Source organism: Bradysia coprophila, unplaced genomic scaffold, assembly GCF_014529535.1.
Source record: "Bradysia coprophila strain Holo2 unplaced genomic scaffold, BU_Bcop_v1 contig_476, whole genome shotgun sequence".
NCBI classification, from domain to species: domain Eukaryota; kingdom Metazoa; phylum Arthropoda; class Insecta; order Diptera; family Sciaridae; genus Bradysia; species Bradysia coprophila.
The window spans coordinates 865,041-879,091 of NW_023503727.1; the positions used below are offsets into that span (position 1 = coordinate 865,041).

The window sequence follows — 14,051 nt, forward strand, 5'->3', positions numbered from 1 at the left end:
TGCATAATTTGTATTGAAGTTGAACTGTGTCCACCACGATGATCATCATTTTTCACCTTTTCAAAACTAATTTTTTGCTATACATCAGAACATGGATAAGTAGAGGTATGGTAATACAGATAAAAAAGTAATCCTAAAACATGACCTTCATTTAATGCCAAGCTGTCAATTAATCTACACCACATCTAGGTTGAATACGGGAGCCCCATTTCGCTTAATCATGTAAAAAAGTAAAGTGAATGAAAATCGCTCTTTTTTCTCTAATACATGGGTATCAGTGTTATTAGGTGTTTAAATTGATGCTCGTACAAGATAAAATTATTAAGTTTTTCCAGCGGAAAAGAAGACATTGCCTTAATCCTCTGCATTTATAACGATTAAATTTTTTTTCGTAAAATATACAGAGCTGATATCCTCGGCGCGCTGGACCTCGGTACATCTATATAGCTTAATCATCACTGAGCTTCGGAATATATAATTAAAATAATTCATTTTTAATTAATTAGTTGAATTTATTGAAGATATTTATTGTAATTACAGTCAAAGAAACTGGTTTCACTTATAAAGCGTTGATAAAAACAAATTTGTACAATTTGCGGCTGGTTGTTGCTGGCAGCTAACAAACACATAATGACGAGAAAAACAAAATACAGAAATTTTTCTGAATATAATAATGAAAGAACTAAGACACTTAGCGTTGAACTTGATATTCGTTCAATTAAACGTTCGAAACATTCAATGTCAAAAGAGCAGAAAAAAATTATTTTTCTCAGTCTTTAAACTGTTACGGCATTATAATAGGAGGTACAAATTATTTATAAACGAATTAAAAAAAACGAACATTTTTTTGTGTTCTTTCCTTATGTAGCTTGAGTGTAATGAGACCCATCGACCAATCACATAATTTCTGTATTGTAATAATTTTTGCCATAAAAAGAAAGATGTTAAGATGAAAGCCGAAGTACCCATGCGTTTGATTATAAACATATATATAACTCAGCCACAAAACCACACAGTTCCGAGTTCAAGTATTATGAACCGAACGAGTGTATGTCTATTTTTGATATTGATTGTCTGTAAGTAATGTGGTTAAGATATGTAATTAAGTAATTTGAGAGTCAGCAAGTTCAACATTATATTGATTGATGAGGGACTCCTTGTAGAGTGGTCGGCATTTAATAAGATGGCATGTTATATGGTATATAGGGAGATGCTAATGAAATAACAAGCCGACGAAAATAATATCGCCGATAAAAGCGTACTTCAAGCATCGACGAGTCGATGTGTAAATTAAATTTTGATAAATTTCCATTACTGCGGCTGTAATGCGTTCGGCCCATCAACTGTCTCATAAATATAGAAGAAAATTTGACAAGCATATAATGTCTCGACTTTTCCAAGCAATTAGGATCGGATAGACAGAGAGCCTAAGTGTGTAACATTCAACCTCCTCTACCATCTCATACCACAGGCTAAACGAAATCATTTGTCTCTCAGGAAATATAAGTCAAAAACCAAATGGTCACATTTTCGATGTTAGGCAATCTTGGCAGTGACACCTTTTGGACCATCGGTTTCTTCGGTAGTTTTGTAGAGTTTTCAAAGCTCTACATTCCGCTAGAACATTATGACCTTCGGAAACTTAAAGTCGCCCGGGGGGACTTCTTCCATGGCTCCATTGGATCCATCAACCACATGCCCGGACACAGTTTTCGATGATATACGTTTTCCGCACACAGGCTATCGCGGTCCTTAAAATTTGCAAAATTCGATACGCCCTAATGTTAACAGATGGCGTTGTACCGGCTGTGCGAAAGCAACGCCATCTCTTATTATCTCACTGTTAAGATAGAGTACTAACATATGGCAATATAACAAGAGGTATAAAAGAGAGTGACATCAGCTGTGGCTGGAATGCACGTGAGCTCTTTGCCTAGAAGAAAATCGTTAAATTTTTCACATTTATTAATAAAATTTGAAACTCTTTTTCATTCGGTCATAAACGTATACACAGATGGTAATTTAGTATTTAATCGTAATTTTATGAAGCGTTTCCGTTTTCCAGCTAAAGCGTACATTTACCAGTTTCAGTTTTTTCACTGATGCACGCTCTGTGTAATTTTATTAATTTGTGTGGGCGAATAGTCTAGTTCGCCTTACACGTACACAAATAAATATTTTAAAAGCCGGCGTACGAACCTGAGACAACTCTGCCATCCAAACAATTTGTAACTTCATTTTCAAATTTCCATATTCTGTTAAATTTTGTCCTGTTGATGGAAAAATCCCCTCAAATGAGTGCCCGAAAATTTGATAATAATATTCAGTTATGCCATAAAATCACTTGAGACCGGTAAAATGTAAACGGAATGCAACCCGGCAAACATTAATATTTATGAAAAATATGGAAATTTCAGCTTTTTGCTTTCGATGTTATCCCAATGAATGATGTTGCTGATGTCTGTGCATCGTTGCACAGAGAGAAAATGCTGTTCAAAGTGTGGTATCAGTGATAGATTGAAAGTGCATACGGTAAAATGTGTGTGTCGTCGTTATTCAAATATGTTGTTACCTAAGTGGATTCTTATTTTGGCCATTAGCGCTCTGCTCCACGCTTCAACTTTTCGCATTTGACCAAAGCTTTTTGATGTTTTCATTTTCTAATCTCTTGACAGAGCATAAATTACAAATTTGAAACGTTTTTTTACTGAAATGTAATTCGCATACATTTTGTATCTTGTCCCTGTCATTAATAATCTGTTATACAATCACTCAAAGCAACACAAAGTGTTTCTTTTGGTCCTACTATTACAAAAACATGTTGCAGTCAGATGTCTTTATTTTCGACAATATTTTTGCAGTAAAAGTTTGTTTTATTGCACATTATACGCAACGCTAAACGTTGATTTAGTCTTTAATAATAAGTCAACACTTGACATAAATTCATATTTTAGCGCCGTAGTTTCGGTATGTCCGTCCAATGATTTTTTGTTTCTATTGAAACCAGGGACTATTTTGAGGAAAATTTTCCCAATTTTCCCAATTTTCCTAATTTTCCCTATTTTCCCATTTTTTGATAGTTTTCCAAATTTTTCTTATTTTCCCTATTTTTCCAAAAATTTTCCTCAAAATAGTCCCTGATTGAAACAGTTTTTTATTGGCATGGAAATGTGGCACATTCGTGTCGTGTCATTTTAAATTTTTCGACAAGCTCAATGTTTTTCTCTTGAATAAAAAAATGCCAGAAGAAAATTGCATACACATTAAGTGGAGGTCATTATTACACACACTATACACTAGAAGTTGTGAACGTTACTAACAGTCTTGCTAACAGTAAAATCATTCGACCTTTCACATAGGTCATCATCCGCATAAGTATCGAATCAAATCTATTACATCTTCGTTTAAGATGAGGTCAACAAACTGTTTGAAAATCTAGTACTTCATAAGTTTTTAACAGACCTTCTGTTATAATACGTCCAATTTGATTATTTATGTCCACACTGTCGATTCGAAATCTTGTACTTCATTAGGTTTTAACGGAAATTTGGTATATAAGATGTTCAGTGTTCGTTGCTTATTTTTGTCCCTGCTATCGTTAACATATGACATATTCGTTTGCAAAAGATCCTAAAGGGAAGTCGCAAGTTTCATGTTATCCACAATCGACAAATACAGCGAAAACAATCAACATAATGTCTCAAAACTCGTTTATTAACACGTTACCGGTTATTGTGACTTGTCAACTTGAGGCACACCGGAAAGTGCTGAGGGAGTCGAGGAATACCTCCAAATAAATTTCTAAAAATTAAAAATTTGACTTTCGATTTTTAGAAATTTATTTTGAGGTATTCCTCGACCCCCTTAGCACTTTCCGGTCTGCCTAAAGTGCCTGCTCGACAGGGACGCCGACTTGTGTTTGGGAGTAGTGGTGCTCATACAACAAGCGAATCTGGTAGTAGTGGTGCTCTTTCAAGTAAAACTGGAAAGATGTAGTGGTGCTCATCATTCGAGTAGTGGTGCCCGAGCCTCGCTTGTCCTTAGAAGTCGGCGCCCCTGCTGCTCGAGCATTATTCCCTGTCGTGTTAATCTGATCACTCACACTTTTCTTTCTCGTACTGTTCCTTCAATTTAAACTTCTGTATTTTCCCGGACGTTGTTCGCGGAAATTCGTCGACGACTTTCATGTACCGCGGTATTTTAAAATGCGCTATCGATCCCGTACAGAACTCCTTAATATCATTTTGTTGAAGCACTTTGCCCTTCTCTGTCGTCCGAATGAAGGCGCATATCTCTTCGCCCATTCGGTCATCGGGCACTCCGACCACCTGCGCCTCTATTATATCTGGATGCGTGGACAGAAAGTCTTCGATTTCCTTTGGGAAAATATTCTCTCCGCCACGGATAATCATTTCCTTAAATCGGCCAACAATACGTCCGTAGCCGTCTTCTTGCAAAATGAATTGGTCACTGAGAACGGGGTGGATAATTATTGAAGTGAAACGGAGCGAACATTTTCATTCGAGTTACCCAGTTTTCAGCCATTTGTCCCTGGTGAATATTTCCTTCGTTTTCGCTTCATCATTGAAATATCCCAGCATTGTCGAATATCCACGAACACACAATTCACCTGGTTTGCCGAACGGTACAATATCTCCCTCCTGGTCAACAATTTTCGCTTCTAAATGATCTTGTAGAGAACCTACGGTCTCAGTCACTTGCTTCTCAGTTTCATTGTTTAACGAAAAAAATACGCAGGCTGAGAGTTCCGTTAAACCGTACACTGTCTGAGGATACGTTTGCGCATTAGTTGTAATGTTCATGTGAGACGTTCTCGAGGAGTTACTTTAAAGTTACCTTCACACAGCTGAGATTGAAAGTGCTCTTTATATTCCTAAACAATTGTGGCGGACATGGTGATCCACCGGTGACTGCAATCTCTGTTGTACTAATTGGTAGATTTAGTTCTTTTTGCTTGGCTATTAAATCCACGTACATTGTTGGTGTTCCGTGAATTACGGTGCATCTAAATTCAGTGTAACGGAGACGAACTTAAACATTCATAAGATTGTCAAGCAACTTACTGTTCATCAACAATAGCCCGTAGTGATTTTTCAGCATTAAAAGTTGGTGCTGGAACAACTATAGTGGCACCGTGAGTTATCGCTGCTGTCATTGAAACAACTATTCCAAACACGTGAAAGAATGGCACCAGAACGCAGATACGATGCGGTTTTTCGCTATATTGACTACGATTTCCCACATGAATTCCATTGTTGACGAAATTGTAGTGACTTAATAGGGCGGCCTTTGGAGTGCCTGTAGTGCCGGAGGTGAACTGTATGTTGCACGGCTCATCCGGCTTAACTTTTACAAAACAATTCTTGTCTGCGCCCAATTGCAAAACGTCCTCAAAGGTTCGCGTTCCTCTTAAAATATTTGCGGTTTAAAATCAATGAATTGGACTGAAACATTTGAAGATTCGAACTTGAGTCTATTTGGTGAGTCCAAGATCAGCGTAGTGAAACTATCAAATTCACTGCTCTTAATTACGCCACCTCGGGACTCTGTTACTTCCGGTACATTTTTACATATCATCTCGTAATAATTCTGAGCCTTGTAGCTTTCTGGCGCAACAATCGCTCGCATATTCACTTTTTTAATACATTGTGCTATTTCTGGACCTTGATATGCAGGATTCAGTGCCACCTACATGGAACAGAACATGCCGTTACACTCACTCGAATGGAAACTAATAAATTTTACCGAAATTAATCCGGCTTTCGCTGCTGCTAACATTGTTATATACCACTGGGCGGAATTCGGTGACCAAATGCCAATACGATCGCCTTTGTTGAGTCCAATATTTATGAATCCAGACGCCAGTTGATTTACCTGTTCATTTGGAAATGTTGTCAGTAATTTCCTGCTTGTTTCCTGTTTTCAATTGCAAAACCTTTTCCAATGCTTCGGTGTACGTATACCGTTTTCCCTCGTGGCACGACACAATAGCTTCTCTATTTCCATACTTTTTTGCCGATATTTCGAAATGTTCAGCGTACGTTCTGTAAACCAGTGGATCGTTTCCAATATGATGGTAATAGGATAATTTTTCCGGATTTGTTGAAACCGTACTGTAACTGGATGAGATTATCTGTAATGCAGTAACACTTCCATTTATATCGCTGTTAACTGGGTACCACTTTCGATAGCTGAATAATGCATTCGAATGTCTTTTGAGTATCGGAAATCCGAATCGTTTTATCATTTTCTTGCCACGCGTTAGACGTAATGTAATGCGACCGGTCGGAAATTGAAATTTTAACTTACTGAGAAATTGTGTACGCTGATGTCTGAGTGAGCATGAGTTAGTTATCTGCTAGTCATATCGAATGATAGTTAAGCCAAGCACTATACAATTACCTGTTTTATGAATCTTATCATTGGCTTGTTGATAAAGCCGTTATCACTCGTTCCTAACAATAATCCACGGTGTAGACTCATAGTTGCGTGAAGTGGGTTTGTCCGGTAAAGCGAGCTGGATAATTATATTCAGTTAATATGTTAACATGTTCGTCTGTGAATTAATTTAAATTTTTCCGATTGGATGATATCAGACGATTTATCATGAATAGTAAGTTTGACCAGGTTTGACTAAGTACTGTTTGAGTCAATTATTTGGGAAATTTATGAAATTTGAATTTCTCGAAATTTCGTTGAATTTCATTTTCTCAAAATAAAGTTTCGGTAGATTTCGTTAAACTTCACAAATTTCGTTAAATTTCACAAATTTTTGTTAAATTTCACAAATTTCGTTAAATTTCACAAATTTCGTTAAATTTTGTTAACGCATTCACTTGGAAGGGCTGACATTTGGGGCTTAGCAAAATGTCAGGATTTCGTCCATTTCAAGGGAATGCGTTAAATTTCACAAATTTCGTTAAATTTCACAAATTTCGTTAAATTTCACAAATTTCGTTAAATTTCACAAATTTCGTTAAATTTAACAAATTTCGTTAAATTTCACAAATTTCGTTAAACTTCACAAATTTTTGTTAAATTTCACAAATTTCGTTAAATTTCACAAATTTCGTTAAATTTTGTTAACGCATTCACTTGGAAGGGCTGACATTTGGGGTTTAGCAAAATGTCAGGATTTCGTCCATTTCAAGGGAATGCGTTAAATTTCACAAATTTCGTTAAATTTCACAAATTTCGTTAAATTTCACAAATTTCGTTAAATTTCACAAATTTTTGTTAAATTTCACAAATTTCGTTAAATTTCACAAATTTCGTTAAATTTCACAAATTTCGTTAAATTTCACAAATTTTTGTTAGATTTCACAAAGTTTTGTTAAATTTCACAAATTTCGTTAAATTTCACAAATTTCGTTAAATTTCGTTAAATTTTGTTAACGCATTCACTTGGAAGGGCTGATATTTGGGGTTTAGCAAAATGTCAGGATTTCGTCAATTTCAAGGGAATGCGTTAAATTTCACAAATTTCGTTAAATTTCACAAATTTCGTTAAATTTTGTTAAATTTCACAAATTTCGTTAAATTTCACAAATTTCGTTAAATTTCACAAATTTCGTTAAATTTCACAAATTTCGTTAAATTTCACAAATTTCGTTAAACTTCACAAATTTTTGTTAAATTTCACAAATTTCGTTAAATTTCGTTAAATTTTGTTAACGCATTCACTTGTAAGGGCTGACATTTGGGGTTTAGCAAAATGTCAGGATTTCGTCCATTTCAAGGGAATGCGTTAAATTTCACAAATTTCGTTAAATTTCACAAATTTCGTTAAATTTTGTAAAATTTCACAAATTTCGTTAAATTTAACAAATTTCGTTAAATTTAACAAATTTCGTTAAATTTCACAAATTTCGTTAAATTTCACAAATTTCGTTAAATTTCACAAGCGCTTTTTCTTTGATACGAATGGCAAGCAATGAGTAGGTCACCGAAATGACAACAACATTGCTGCAGCTGAACCACTTTTAAACTTACCAACTTACCAACTTTCGGAAAATACAGGTCGTGTCAAATAGGTTCAGTAGAATGAAATGATTGAGATACAAACCTTCGGTGATGTTACCTGCTTCAAATATTTGACAAGATCAACAATTCAAACGAAACAAATTATTACAAAAAATTCTACTTGATAATGGACACCTTTTATTCAAATAATTTTTTACTTCATACCCACACCGCACACAGTAATTTGCCTTCGCTAACACAAACGGTGTGACAATATGCACACATTTGTATATAACTATCGTCGGGTTTTAACTTTGAATTTCGAAGTTCTGTTGCTGCATGTGTTCGTTGATGTAATTAATTAAGCGAAATGCTCAAATGGTATAAAATGTTCATTAATATGTTTACAATCCATAAAAACGGGTTCTACAATATTGTTGCAACTCATAATTTAAACAGTGAAACAGACGAATTGCTGAAATATTTCACTGTAACCGAATTGATGATCTTGTTTCTCTTGTTTGGAGTTATGCTAGACATTTAGTATGGTAAATAGTCTGATAATATTGTAAATTATAAGTGTAAATACACAAACTTGGTTAGAGTGGTAGTAGAGCTGATTAACCTCGTTCTGAAAGCATATTTATGGCGAAACTATGTCTCAACAAAATTAGTTGAAGAATTTTTGATTTCAGTCTACATTTTGATTTAGTATGCGAACATGGAATGCAATCATTTGCACCCATTATCGTTGTGCATTGACATCTTTACCTATAGGTGCACGGTTTAGTGTAACAAGTTAGGTAACACGAATTATTATGTTGATCAACATCATTGGTATTGGGTAGAGCAACCGGAAGATTTCTCGAAAGAGAATTGTATTAATTGTTGCAATCGGTTGATATAAAGAAGAATATTTGCATGAAATGCTTGTCGTCTGGTGCTAGTCTGGGAAGAAGTAATTGAAATGTTCGGTGTTATTTGTCGGATTATTGATTAAAACGCCTGAGCTCTGGTTGCATTCAGGATGAACCAGAGAAACTTTTATGGATGAAACTTTTCATTATTTTTTCGGAATTTATAAATTAGTAAAATTCGACCCACCCTAATTGATTAGGGTATGAGAAGACGTTAATTCAACGTATAACTCCCGTATCAGTTGAAAGGAATCAAAACTGAATACTGGCCGTGAATGAACTAACGTACTCATTCGGAGCATCGTCTATGGATCGGTTGAATTGATATTTCTATTCGAGTTATCAAACCAGACTACAACAATCAATTTCGGTTTATTTTTCTGTGAGATTTCATTGTATCTGCGTCCGCGCTGACGTGTGAAATATTATTTGCCAGAGGATATGATTGATGAGCTTCAAAAACGGGTTAACAGTAAAAGTTAGCTCAACTATGAAATGGTGTCAAGTGGAAGTTTTCCGTATCGGATGGGGACATCAAGTCTAGAATTTGGAGTTGTTATTATATTTTTACGAAGTTTTTACGTCCTGGGGAATTGTCTTAGTAAATCGAGATGTCGTTGAACTCAAAGTAGTTGAGCATCACCAATTAATCAAAATTCGTTCGAGGAGACGATCAAATTACTATCCGTTTGGTGCGTTTCGGTAAGCTATCGTAAATGGATTTCCGAATAATTTGTGGATCTCCAACATTAAATCGTATAACAAAATTATGGCCAGGATAACCACCGAAAAAAAAACGTTTAGGTGGAGACTTACGAACTTCAATGAATTACAATCTGCCTCTCAGGCCGACGTGAATAATTGAGAATTGAATTTGTTTTTGTAACTTCTTCTTCTACAATAAATTTTAATATTAAGTAAAAAAAAGCCGATGCTCTGTGAGGAGTGCAAGAAACAAAAACAAAAAAAAAACAATTTTTTTTTGAAGACGATTTAAAAGTGTATTATTTTACGCCACGATTTTATCAAAATTTCACCGCAGGGGTTCACTATTAATCGTGCACGTGAAAAATTGTTTAACATAAATATTCTTTTTCGTTCTGGCGCGGGTTTATACGTTTCGTTGTGGTGTGTTTCGGTTTCGGTTGTGTGTATAGAAGGGAAAATTGCGTGCAATTGTTGTTTTTTTTTTGTACTCATCATGTGCGTGTGCAATAATAATACTCAGCTAATCACAAATATTGTGTACAACGGCGAGAGGGCTAATGGAAAGAAAAAGCTTATTAATGGTAATGTTCTTTGACTTTAATGGTAGAAGGTGGCTTACGTGCTTTAGGATTCACATTTATGCAAAACTTTTATTTGAATTATATATTTCGTTTATCACAAAATCACAATCTAAATGCGCCTCCATATATATACACATGGCGTTGTATATATATACGACATTAACACGATGCCTTTGTATATACGTATATACGTATCGACAAAGTAGTGATTCTCGTCTATCGTCTGGATGGTAAATTAACCTCCATAAACTATTGAAAAAGTTTTTCTTTTCAGGAAATAAATTACATTTCACATTCGGAATAAACGACCGAATTTGAATTTATAAATGAAAGATATTCCTATCAGTCAACGATGGAAACGATTTGCGCAGCACAATGGATAATAACAAGTTATAAAATAGAAACATTGATTATTATCACATCAAAAGCCATTATTTCTACCATTTTAATCAATATCAATTTAACCGAAAAAACTCCGTCATTACGAAACAACAAAAGAAAAAATCCTCCATCAATTTAGCTATTCAACGTTGACTTTATTGGCCAAACTTAAATCGTTTTGAATAAACAAATTTTTTTTTTGTGATTTTCTTTTCGAACACACAAAAAAAAAACGAGAACCGATTCAATAAATGCAACGACCCGGAACGGCTTTAAAAATAGTTTGCAATTAAAATTGATTCTGTAATTTGGTTACCCATCCCACAAAATGCATTCATCAAATTGGCTATGTAATTAAATTGGCTTTAGGTAGAGTGCACCATATAACTCTGTAGTGACGACAATGTACATACACATATAACGTTAGATCTATTTGCATTGAAATTTCAAAATTAATTGAGAACATGAGATGAGCACCATATTCTGGAAATCCCTTTTCCGTAAACGTTTACAAAAGAATGAATTTTTTTTATATTTTTATGGAAAATTTGATTTGTTGATTGGAATAAATTGATTTTTAAATTGGTACTGTCGTCGGTGGTACAGAGTTACATAAAATTTTGCTAATTTGAATCATTCTAAATACTAAAAGAATTTCAATTATCGATAACATCGTCGCATCAGTAAGACAAACTGTAGAAGGTTATGACCCTATTACTACCAACTCAGTGCCGGAACTATATGCCGAAAGTTCAGGGGTGTGCGCGCCCCAAGAAATTCGATAATTTAATGAGATGAGGGGCCACACGGTTGGTTTGAAACGAGATTAAATAGGGAACGCCGACCACCAATAATTTTTTTTTCATATTATTAATCAGTGATGGACAAGAACATCACACAGGAAAAAATCAATCCGATCGGCTGGGCCGTTTCTGAGAACCAGCAGCTGTGTGGTCCACGGCCGGTAGAGTAGCGGTTAGTTCTGACTTATATTGGGATCGATAGCGGAACTGATTGTAAGACTTTTTATAAAACAAAATTCACCTTGGAACATCTGATTGGGCAGCTGTAGCCCCAAGTAGTCGAAAAATCACGATTTTCAATCGACGATATCTTCGAAAGGAAGCAACAGTGGAAGTTTCGGATTGTTGATATGGATAGAGGGTTACAAGTCCTATCCACGACTAGATTTTTTAGATGTTAGAAATCTTAAATTTCGAAATTGTAACACAGCTACTTCGTGTGCTTTGTTCTTGAATGATTTTTCGTGTTAATAGACAACAGGTGAGTGTCGAATAGGTCAAATATGACTGATTTTGGTGGAAACCAGCCGATCGGTTTGATTTTTTCCTGTGTGAAGTTCTTGTCCATCACTGATTAATAATATAAAAAAAAAATTATTGGTGGTCGGCGTTCCCTATTTCATCTCGTTTCAAACCAACAGTGGGCCAGTTATCACTCATAAATCACAGAGAAAGAATTACCTTTTGTGAGACCTCCTCTCCCCCTTTTAAAATGTAAAAAAGAGAAAGAATGTGTAGACTGTCATGTTACACAACTTTGGTGTTCCATCTCCCAAATTGCAACATGGCCACAATCCATTTTCTATTCCATCTTTTCTGGTTCATCTCCCTTGGTTCTCGGAATTATTGTTTCAATGGGTGATTTCACAACCCAACTACGGCTCTGATACAACTTAAACAATTAGGGTCATGTCGCATTTGCAAGATTTAATTAATCAATTTCAACTGTTGCAACAAACAATGTAACAGATTGTAACGAGGGATTGATGGTTCCGATTTTTAGACTCTGTAAGACACATACAGCAGGATTTAATTGCAACGTTTTCAGTAGCAGTCTTACATTGTATGCTCGCATGCTGTATGCAATAAGAATGAATATGTAGTCTAGGCGACATGCAAGACATTTTTAGTTATTTTTTTTATAACAACACCGCGGCCACTCTGTAGTCTGTATTATTATTATTGGTCGTCACCGTTTCTTAATTTTTTTTTTGTTTTTGTTTGAATCATCGCAAAAAATAGCAACTTACCAAAGGTGAAAGAAGCACAGCCGACAATGCAATTTTATTGAAATTTCCATAATGCTGGCTTCCAATTACATAATCGATTCCAATTAACTAATTTACAAATGCAAATTGATTGTCTTTGCAAACGTAAGAAAAAGAAAAGAAAAAAATTTGACTAATTAATCAGCCACGGCTTAATTCGCACCATCATGTTACATTTTATCATTTAAAATATCATCAACTAAAGACTGCCTTACTCAATGTGTTGTTTCTTCCATTGAATGTTTTTTTTGTGTTGTTATTATGTCTTTTGTACCATTTATCTATGATGCCAGCAGCGGTGAAACATTGTTGCAGGGAAACTTTTCAGCGCATAAACGAAATTAAGTTCACCGAACTTGTTAATTATTTAAGTTAATTTTAGAGTTGAAGGAATAGTGAGTTACATTGGATGCTGCGAAAGTAATTCATTACCATGAGGTAACAATTTTGTGATAAAAGCAAACTCACAACTGTCATTTTGAGCAACCAACTTGTCTTATCGACAAAAGTAGAGTTTGTATATATCCGAGCCGAAGGCGATTTTGTCGAAAAACAGTTGCCGAAGCAAGTTGCTCAAAACACACGAGTTAGTTTGCAAGTCTCACAAAGTTTTTCCGAAGTAAGGAAGTACGTAGCAGCATCCAATGTATTCTGGTTTAGTATCTGTCCCATGAGAAAGTTGATTTCCCCATGAGAATGAAATAGAAAGAAATAAAATCAAAAATAGTCAACATATAATGGATCATTTTCGCAGTGGGGAAGTTGCTATGTAATGATCAACTTTCGCGTGGGGCAGGTGGTAAATAATATTTTACGACATTATGTAACGAGAGTCTTCGAATAGCTAAATTGACATCATATCGTCAGATTGAAAGACTTTTTATGTCGGAAATTAAAAAATAATAATTTCAATTTAAATAAACAAGCCAAAGCCGAGACATACAAAGAGTAAAGTGCAGTCGTAAATTCGATTTTTGTTATTAGTTTTTGTATTGACTTGAAACAACGTCTGTGTGCCAGTTAGTTAAGGTAAATGTTCAACAATACAAACATGAGGAAAGGTCAGTTTGATTACTCTGATTGCATGAAGTCACTGTACTTCGTCTGGTCGTTCTGTTAAACAGAAAGTCACATTCATAGTATAATCACAATTGTGTGTTAACTTTTCATATTTTTTTCTTCTTTACCTGCAATGCACTCGGTGAGTTTCATGTGAGTCTGAGTAACCATAACAACGTTCGAAAGACGTAGTATATTTGGTTAAACAATTTAACTTGTCAATAATTGCCTTTTCGTATTTGTCTGGAATTAAATATTGTGAATTGGTTGTGGAAACATGAAAAAGATTTCTGATGAAAAGGCAATATTTGGTTAACCGTTTATTTTGGCAAAATGACGGCTTTCAAATGA

At 35.0% G+C, this 14,051-nt stretch overlaps 2 protein-coding genes across 6 annotated transcripts in view; one reads left to right on the top strand and one right to left on the bottom strand.

Moving 5' to 3' along the window:
• The window catches only part of LOC119082602 (uncharacterized protein C18B11.02c-like), a 331,234-nt gene that overhangs the window by 222,066 nt on the left and 95,117 nt on the right, over positions 1 to 14,051 (top strand). The gene's annotated exons all lie outside the window — the stretch shown is intronic.
• LOC119082603 (medium-chain acyl-CoA ligase ACSF2, mitochondrial-like) lies at positions 4,003 to 6,396 on the bottom strand. 2 transcript variants are annotated; one of them, XM_037192165.1, is made up of 8 exons: positions 6,201 to 6,396; positions 5,957 to 6,140; positions 5,767 to 5,895; positions 5,489 to 5,709; positions 5,085 to 5,429; positions 4,858 to 5,026; positions 4,531 to 4,787; positions 4,003 to 4,470 (listed from the first exon to the last, which is right to left on the bottom strand). In XM_037192165.1, the coding sequence occupies exons 1-8, from the start codon at positions 6,266 to 6,268 to the stop codon at positions 4,095 to 4,097; spliced, it is 1,749 nt and encodes a 582-aa protein (XP_037048060.1). In that variant the 5' UTR covers positions 6,269 to 6,396; the 3' UTR covers positions 4,003 to 4,094. The 2 variants fall into 2 exon arrangements, with proteins under 2 accessions (XP_037048060.1, XP_037048059.1); XM_037192164.1 differs by having other exon boundaries at positions 5,957 to 6,396.

Bases quoted from the DNA above. Each gene is read 5' to 3' on its own strand.
- LOC119082603 (XM_037192164.1), bottom strand. From the start codon at position 6,268: ATGATAAAACGATTCGGATTTCCGATACTCAAAAGACATTCGAATGCA. The intron at 5,896-5,956 runs GTTTTGCAATTG...CCAAATGAACAG, and splicing joins ACACCGAAGCATTGGAAAAG to GTAAATCAACTGGCGTCTGG. The intron at 5,430-5,488 runs GTTCGAATCTTC...AAATATTTTAAG, and splicing joins GACTCACCAAATAGACTCAA to AGGAACGCGAACCTTTGAGG.